The sequence below is a fragment of the Physeter macrocephalus genome, chromosome 12 (genome assembly GCF_002837175.3).
Source record: "Physeter macrocephalus isolate SW-GA chromosome 12, ASM283717v5, whole genome shotgun sequence".
Taxonomy (NCBI): Eukaryota; Metazoa; Chordata; class Mammalia; order Artiodactyla; family Physeteridae; genus Physeter; species Physeter macrocephalus.
Window position 1 is genome coordinate 71,853,693 of NC_041225.1, and position 8,868 is coordinate 71,862,560.

Here is an 8,868-nt window from a genome sequence, read left to right on the forward strand (position 1 = left end):
GCATAATTCAGTCTTCTAAGATTAAAACTAATGAGTTGCCAAGAAACCTCATGGATTAGGGTGCAGTGTCATGACAAGGCACCGTGGGATATACTCAGCAATGTCCTCAATAGCATCTCCCATTGCACCGAGGAGTTCTGTAGGGCATGATGGGAGCCTGTAGGGTTTGGAGAAAACAGAAAAGATAGAATATTAAATTCTGGCTGGAGCTAAACTTTCTGCTAGGATTGAGCTGGGTTAGTCTGAGTCTCTACCTATAATTTTCTGTAGTTTGATATTCTGTTTTAAATGCTGAGCCAGGGGTATGCACTGGAGGTTATGGGAGTGGAGAGGGATACTCACTTCTGCCTCCACTGGAGAAGTGTGGGCTGATGCCAGGGACCTGGAGGAGATGTTGCCCATGAAAGGATACAGTGCGAGTTGTCCAGGGGAAAAAGGCGGGGAAGGCATTGAGAGAACAGCATCAGTGGGGCGCAGAGGTATAGAGAGCATCCATAGAGAGCTACGGGCAGCTTGGCACTGGATTAGTATGAAATATGAGGCAACGTAGAGTCGGGGAGAGGGCTGGAGAAGCAGGCAAGGGCAGGCTGTGCCTGTCCTCTGTGCTCTGGTAAGGAATGTGGCTTTGCTCTGTGGAGAGAGACTGAGATGCCACTGAAGGGATTTAGGCAGGGGAGTAGCATCTGCTATCTATAGCATTCATGCTGCACAATGAATCTCCCCCAAACTCGGTGGCCTAATAACCATCACACATTCTTGCACACAGATCTGAGTCTGTGAGGGGAGAGTGGCCGTGCTTCAGGGTGGCCCTGTGTGAGGCCCAGACTGAAGCCAAAACAGCCACCCAAGGTTGGCTCTTTTCCCTGTGAAGTGTGGAAGTATAAGAGGGTGAGTTCTCACCAGAGAAGGGGTACACCCTCAGATGCACCCACTTTCCAGTAGCAAAGCAAGTCCTGTGGCCAAGCACAATATCATCAAGAGAGGATAAACTCTGCCCCCCTCAGTGGGAGCTACTGCGAAGTTGCATGGCAGAGATGGTATGAATTATACAGGGAGGTTGTGAAGAATTATGAACAATGAATGTTTCCATCTACCTTGGGGGGGACACAGCTGGACTTGACTTTTTAGTTGGTTCACTTGGGCAGTTCTGTGGAAACCAAATTCGAGACAGGTGATACTGAAGTCAGATGGACCCGTGAGGATGGTCAGGTGAGACCTAGTGAGAATCTGGTTTGGGCAATTAGTGAGCTGTGATGGAACAGTTAGTTCAAAACAACAAATGAGTAAAACCATCAGGACCTAATGACTTCGAGTCATTTATGGCAGGTTTAGAGCTCCCTCCGTTTACTGTATACAGAGTCCACGGCTAAGGTTTGCATATGAATTGTTAGTTGCCTATCCAATATTTGTTTTCTTATTTCTTATTAAAACAACTTTGATTTTACTTGTGGCATTGATATGCTTAACTTAAAAAAATTACCTAGCTTCACTTGAAGCTGCGAGGTGGTCAGATGGCAGACCCGGGCTGTTAGGATATAAGTGAGATTCACTGGGTCATATTACCAGGAGAACTTTTGCCATTTGCTTCTACCTTCTTCCTGCCTCAAATGTAGATTTGAGGCTTGAACTCCATGTATAAGCAGATGCCCACAGTTCAAACTCTTGTTGTTCAAGGGTCAACAGTACTAAAGGATGCTGGGTCGGTGGGGGGGGGACCGTGGGTCAATGTGATGAGGCCATCTGCTAACTGGTACTTATTGAAGTTAGGTTTCTACCTCCCAGAGAGATATATCATCCTGGATGATCTATCATCCTTGGATCCAAGGATCATCATCCTTGATGATCACATTTCAAAGGGATGGCTCCCAGGTCATTGAAAAAGAATTCCTGGGTGGTAAAACTGGTGAGAAGCTGGGAGATGATCGACAGCTCAAGTGTGCAGAGAAAGAATTTACAATGGAAAATTTTCTAAAGTAAATGTTCTACGTAAAGGGAGGTCAGGGATCTTTGGTCAGGAAGAAACCTGTCTGATGTGTCATCAAGCTGAGGGGAACTTGAAGGCCCTCTAGGTCAGAGGGCAACACCGCCTTGCAGGCTCTCCAGGAGGCCTGGTCTCAGAAGTCCTCAAGTGATCATTCCTGAACAGGTGGCAGCTTTATCAGGGGACACACACTGACCAGCTGGTAAGGGTCTCTGACTTAGATCCTCATCCTACTGGATGGAGATGATTCCCTCTGCACTCTGGTTTTCTGAAGCCCCCTGGGGGCAAATCCCTGCAGTTTTCTGACCCTGTCTCCATCCTGGAGAGGAGAGGATTCACCTAAGTGACATGCCAGGACCAAATACATCCAGTTCTTCAGGCAAAAAAAACATGTTTTCAGCTCAGAGATGATTCCATGCGACTTCGTGTAAGAGTAGAACTGGGGATGGGAAAGGGACTCTTGTAGCCCAAAGTGAGTACTCAGGGACACAGAGTACCCCTTCCAGAAATTACCATCATAAACAGCCGAGGCAGTAATACAGGGCAGCTTGCGGCACAGAGGAAAATGAAAATCTCCTTGGCTGGCATTTCAGCTTGTCTAAGGGGCCGTGCTTTGCTCAGAGGGGAGATGACTGTGCTGACCTTAAAATCCAGGCTTCGGGAAGCAAAAGATGAAGGTTTTTGTTTTTCCCTTAATTAAGGCTTTGGTGTTTTTCAAACAAAAATATAAAAGATTCAGAACCTCCCCTTAAGCTTCTTTACAAAGTCGTTGATTTTTACAGAAGATAAAGGCCTTGGGTGAGGGTAGGGGTGGATGGTCCCTAAAGAGTATTGCCCAGAAGCCTCTTTTTCCCCTTCTTAGAGTATAGGGGTTTTCTTAAACGTTCCTTCCCCAAAGCCCTCCCCCTTGCTTTTGCCATCGACCTCTTCTTCCATTCTCCAAGGTACAGTCAGACGGTTACCCTTCAGGTCCTCCTACCCATCTTTCCTGAACCCCAGTTTCTCAAAATACCAGGTAGCTTTCATTTTGCTCGCAGCTGTTTCCCCTGCCCGGTGACGAGCCTGGCGTGCAGGGTGCGGAGGGAGCTGCTTCTGCCACACGGTGGCGCGCGCGAGCCTCCCAAAGACCGAGTGTCACAGCTTCTCATACTTCTCCCCCTCCTACCCCCCCACTCCCCACCCAGGCCCGCGCCCGGGCGCTGAAGGAGCCGCGCCCCCGGCCTTGCCCTGCGGGACAGCGCACGGCGCGCTTCGGGATCCCAGCGGGCGGGCGAGCGGCTGCAGCAGCGTGCGGCCCGCGCGGGAGGTGTGGCCGGCTGCGGGCTGCCCCGGCTCCAGGCTCCTCCTCTTGCCGGTCCAGCCTTTAAACGCCCCCCTCCCCCGCGCTCGGCGCTGCAAATCCTAGGCTTCCCCCAGCAGCCTGGGAGCGGCGGCGGGCGCAGCAAAGGCGGCAGGAGGAGCGCAGCCGGCCGGCCGCGCCAGTCCCTCGGGCAGCGGCGGCGGCGCTGGATTAGCTCCCGAGGTGCCGCGGAGCCCGGCGCTCCCCAGCGGGGCTAGGAGAGGAGAGAAGCGGGGCCTGCAGCTGGGCAAGGGGGAGGAAAGTGAGCGTGTGTGAGTGCGTGTGTGCCAGAGCGTGGGGGGCGACACGCTCGAATTAGGGCGGCAGAGAGGGCAGGGGAACCGGGGTGCGGTCCCCTGGGGTCTCCCGCGGCGGCGCCAGCTTCCCGGCGCCCCACACCATGGACTTGCGCGGAGTTGGGATGTGCCTTGGCCGCAGCGCGCGGGTGGCTGCCCGGCCCTGGGGGTGCGCGGGCGCGCGCACAGGTATGGCGAGGTAGGATGGCGGTCCAGCGCGACCCCTGCCGCCCCAACCCAGTGGCCCCCGGGCGGTGCAGCTGACTCGTTGGAGCGCACTGGGGTGTGGGCGGAGGCGGCCCAGCCGTGCCCGCGTCTTCTTGAGTTGCTTTGCCTCTTCCACCCACTCGCACCTGCCACCTCGCGGATACCATGTCAAAGGCGGCCGGAGGCGCATCGGCGGCGGCTGCGGCGGCGGAAAGTTGTCCCCCAACCTCTGCCGGCCCGTCTGCGGCCACTGCCGTGGAGGACCTGTCCAAAGTGTCGGACGAGGAGCTGCTGCAGTGGAGCAAGGAGGAGCTGATCCGCTGCCTGCGGCGCGCGGAGGCGGAGAAGGTGAGCGCGATGCTGGATCACAGCAACCTCATCCGCGAGGTCAACCGCCGCCTGCAGCTGCACCTCGGCGAGATCCGCGGGCTCAAGGTGAGCGCCGGGCTCGGCGGGGCGGGGAGCCGGGCGCCCTGGGGAGGTGGGACCAGGCAGACTTTCCCTCCCTCCGTCCACAGGTGATCCTCCCCATTCTCCCTGTCAGCATCCCCTGCTCCCCTTCCCCAGCCCTTTGGAAACTTTTCCAAACTTTGTAGACGTTTGGTTCCCTCCTCTTCCCCCTATGGGGCGCACTAGCGTCGAGCTCGTGGTCCTCCGTGGCCGGAGGAGCGGGCGCCAACGATGCTGAAAGGCTGGGAGGGGAGCGATGGGTACGCGGAACCTTTAATTTTTCAGGAAGCCGGGAAAATCAGTGCTTTGGGGAGCCGGTTTACGGCCAGGCAGGGGAAAAAACGAGCGAAGGAGCGATGCCCTTGGGGATCGGGGATACGATATGGCTGCTCTGGCGCCACGACTTCTCCGTGGGGCAGAGGGTGAGGAAAAGGCGCCGATGCAGGGGAGAGGGGCTGGCGGGGCGCCCAGGGTGAAGCCGCGGCGCCACCCTCGGAACTGGGCTATGTCGCATGGTGCAGAGGAGCTTACCTCTTTCTTCACGTTCTGTTTTCTACCTGCTCCGATGCTTTCCTTTTCCTCGAGTTCGGCTGGCGTCGTCTGGGGTGGCCTGACCTCCCCATTTACCCCCAATTTGATTATAATTTCGTCTAGCTTGGGGGGGGGACGATAGAGGGACTCAGCATAAGAAGCACAGAGTTTTAGAAGTGTACCCTAAGTGCCATCCAGGCATGCTTTCCTTTGGAGCCAGTCCTCCCTCTCTGCTCTTAGGGGAAAAAAAAAAGAACAAAAGAAAAACAAAACCATAAAACCCCAACCCCCCACCAACTTTCTTTTCCCCTTGGAGTGTTCTGAGTGTGCCAGCAATGTGCCGGCCCGGCTGGCTGCAGCAGATGGGTGGCGGGGAACCGCCCTGCCCGAGTGTACCACAAACTTCCTCTCCGCACCGCTTGCACTGGTGCCTCCTGGTATGCCTTCCTCTCATTGTTCTTCTTTTGTTTATAGGAAGCCAGACACAAACGAAATCGCTGCAGGGACCTTGGGGAGCACATTCCCGCAGGCACATGCTGTTTTTGTCCTCTTTCCACTCCCACCCCACTTCTCAGGCAGTAGACACTTTCTTAATTGCCTCAACGGCTCCAGCCCTCGGATCCTCGGGCAAAGGGGAGTGGGAGGGGGAAAACTGCTAGATGCTCACCTGGGTGCTGGGCCCAGTGCAGGTGGGGAAGGAAGGCCTTCCCCGGAGGCTCCAGCTGACTGTCATATATAGTCCCTAGAGTGGATGCAGTTAGGAGGACCTCTTAGGAAAATCCCAAGCCTTACTCTTTCCTTTGGCTTAATTCATTACTAATGGACTATTAACTACCAGACTCTTGGATTAGAGGTAGGACGGTGTAGGGGGAAGATCGTCTCAGAGGTGGGTCTGCATCTAGAATTCTCATTTGGCCAGGAGGGTGAGCCTGGGTAATTTCTCAGAGCCTTATTTTACTCATCAATAAAATGCAAATCATAATAACCACCTCCTAGGGGGGGTGTGACAATAAATTATGATAATTTAGGTGAAGGTTTAATTCTGGACTTGACTGCCCAAAATGTTAGTTATTGTCACCAGGAGATGATGCGTAAGTGTACGTAAAGCCATGCATCTCCTGGATCTGGGTTTCCGTGGCAAAGCTGGACACAAGTATAGTTCGTAACCCTCCAATTTAATCTTCTTTCATGGCTTGAACTACAATGCAACTTGGAAGAGCTTGTAATTAATTTCCTAGAGATGTTGATAGTATGAAGCATTGACATAAGAGCTTAGAAATACTTGGAAGTTCTTTTAGGTTGTGTGGATCGCCTGTGGGGGTCTGTGTGTGAGTGGTGTAGGGGAGGGGAGGACCGGGTTTTCATTCCACTAACCTCATTTAGGGAAGTACCTATCAGGCCAGTTAAGAGCGGTTACACCTCAAGTAGGAGTCTCCTTGTGGTCTAGATTCGTGACCTGGCATTAAAAGACTTTCCAGTCCACTTCCTTATCAAGTTCCGAAATGATGGGGATTGGTTACTTTCTGATGCAGCCCCTACTCTTCATTCCCATCATCCTGGGGTAGCCACATGGTGGCCCCTCCTAAGCCTCTGGCCAAGCCTCTGAGGGGCAAGCCTTCTTCCTTCGCTTCCTCATCTCGGCTCAGAGCTTCCCTAGACACCATAGTGATGCATAAATGTGGTTGACTGAATAAGTGATAGTACATTTTATTTTATTTTTTTATGAACTTTTATTAGGGAATAGTTGCTTTACAACGTTGTGTTAGTTTCTACTGCACAGCAAAATGGATCAGCCATACGTATACATATATCCCCTCCCTTTTGGATTTCCCTCCCATTTAGGACACCACAGTGCATTAAGTAGAGTTTCCTGTGCTATACGGTATGTTCCCATCAGCTGTCTACTTTATAAATAGTATCAATAGTGAGACTTAGAGAACAAATGTATGGATACCAAGGGGGAAAAGGAAAGGAGTGGGGTGGGAGGAAACAGGAGATAACGATAGTACATTTTAAATTTATTTTCATTTAATTATAAGGAAGGGATTTTCTCTTTTTTTTTTTTTTTTTTTTTTGCCTCTGTTGGTGTGGGACTCTCAGCTGAAGACTGTAAATTTAGGGTAATTAAGGCCATAACACTTTTCTTATGCCTCTTTCTGTGAGCTGCCTTTGAAATTGCATCTAAATATTTTCAAGGCTTCTAGGTGGTACTGTGGCTGTAGACATTGGGGGATGGGAGCATCGTTCTCTTCCTTTGAGGGTCCTGTGAGTCTGTCCAAGCACTGGCTGACCTGTTTGTGTTTAAACATTTAGGAGGTAGTGCAGGGTGGGAAAGAGAAAGGTTTTGGAGTCTGACCATTTGGGTAGCTTGGGCAAATAAGTAACTTTTTTGAGTCTCCATTTTCTCATCTGCTAAATGGGGATATTATTTCTACATGAGGTGTGAAGATTAAATGATGCAGAGATGAAGAAACCCCAGTGAGGTTAAATAGCTTTCTCAAGGTCACACAGATATGAAATGTTCCAAATAAGCTGATTTTCTTTTCTTTTGGCTATTTGACATTCTCTGGTTAGAATGTGTCATCCTAAAGGGGGTTGGAGAAAGGAGATTCCGGTCAGGGTGCTGCTGTTGAAAGGGATGGATTCCTGAGAGCCATGTTCGTGCACTTCTGAGTATATACCAACATTCAGACTGCTCTGGCCTGGAATTTTCAGGGGGTGTGGGAATTGGGGGCAATTCAATCTCTATAGATTTTTTAATTGCAGCACATTAATTTTCTTCCTTGCTCCCCAACACACCAATTCCCCATCCTGCAATGATGGAAAAATAACAAAACAATTCTTTAACCACAGTTATAGTACTTGAGAATGTTATGTATGAAATTTGGGATGATATGAATTTTGGGTGATTATGGATTTAATCTTTTAGAAGCCCCCTTTAGACAGATGGGTAACATCTAGTAGCCTGCTGCAATGTTAAAAAGGCACTGTTTTGAAAAAGCGGCCCAAGTCTTAAAGTGATAGATTTGAAAAAACTAGCTCACGAGGTTATTATCAAGCTGGTTGCTTAGCTGTTCATTAGAAGGCAGAGGAAATAGCTCAGAACTGGAGAGTAAATAATATTTGCAAGGATAATAACGGAACAAAAGGAGCTGTGATAAAACTGAATGGGCCAGTACACGCCCCTTCTACCCCAACTAGAGTTCTGAGAAGTACAGTTGACACTTGAACAACACAGGTTTGAACTGCACATGTCCACTTTTACAGGCATATTTTCACTACTAAATACTGCAGTGCTACTATCCGCTGTTGATTGAATCCATGATTGTGGATCTGGTGTATGGAGGGCCGACTATAAGTTACATGGCTTTTCAACTTGGCCAAGCGTCAGCACCCCTAACCCCCAGTTTGCTCAGGGGTCAGCTGTATATATTTCACTCCGTTTGGGAAGGAGCCCATGGTGGCACAAGTCCTATTTACTTTCCATTTCTGGAGAAAACAGGAATAGTTGTAGGATACTCAAAGGGGAATATTTTCACATGGAAATTCAGTTAGATGAAGAAGAACATGACCAACTTTCTATGAATTGGGAGGATTAAGCTAAATGTGGAAGAATTTTTGAAGCTGAGAATTATTTTTCTTTTAACATCTTTATTGGAGTAGAATTGCTTTACAATGGTGTGTTAGTTTCTGCTGTATAACAAAGTGAATCAGCTATATGCATACGTATATCCCCATATCCCCTCCCTGTTGCATCTCCCTCCCCATTTTTAAAAAATTCCATGTATATGTGTTAGCATATGGTATTTGTTTCTCTCTTTCTGATTTACTTCACTCTGTATGATGGATTCTAGGTCCATCCACCTCACTACAAATAACTCAATTTCATTTCTTTTTATGGCTGAGTAATATTCCATTGTATATATGTGCCACATCTTCTTGATCCATTCATCTGTCGATGGACACTTAGGTTGCTTCCATGTCCTGGCTATTGTCAATAGTGCTGCAGTGAACAATGTGGTACATGACTCTTTTTGAATTATGGTTTTCTCAGGGTATATGCC

General features: G+C 49.9%; 1 protein-coding gene across 5 annotated transcripts in view; it reads left to right on the forward strand.

The window, feature by feature from the left end:
• Nucleotides 1–3,988: 3,988 nt before the first annotated feature.
• CCDC85A (coiled-coil domain containing 85A) overlaps nt 3,989–8,868 on the forward strand; it is a 212,077-nt gene continuing 207,197 nt past the window's right edge. For all 5 annotated transcript variants that reach the window (XM_024118876.3, XM_024118877.3, XM_024118878.3 and 2 more), the window contains exon 1: nt 3,989–4,258. In XM_024118876.3, coding sequence (XP_023974644.1) covers nt 3,989–4,258 — 270 coding nt within the window. The remainder of the gene's footprint in view (nt 4,259–8,868) is intronic.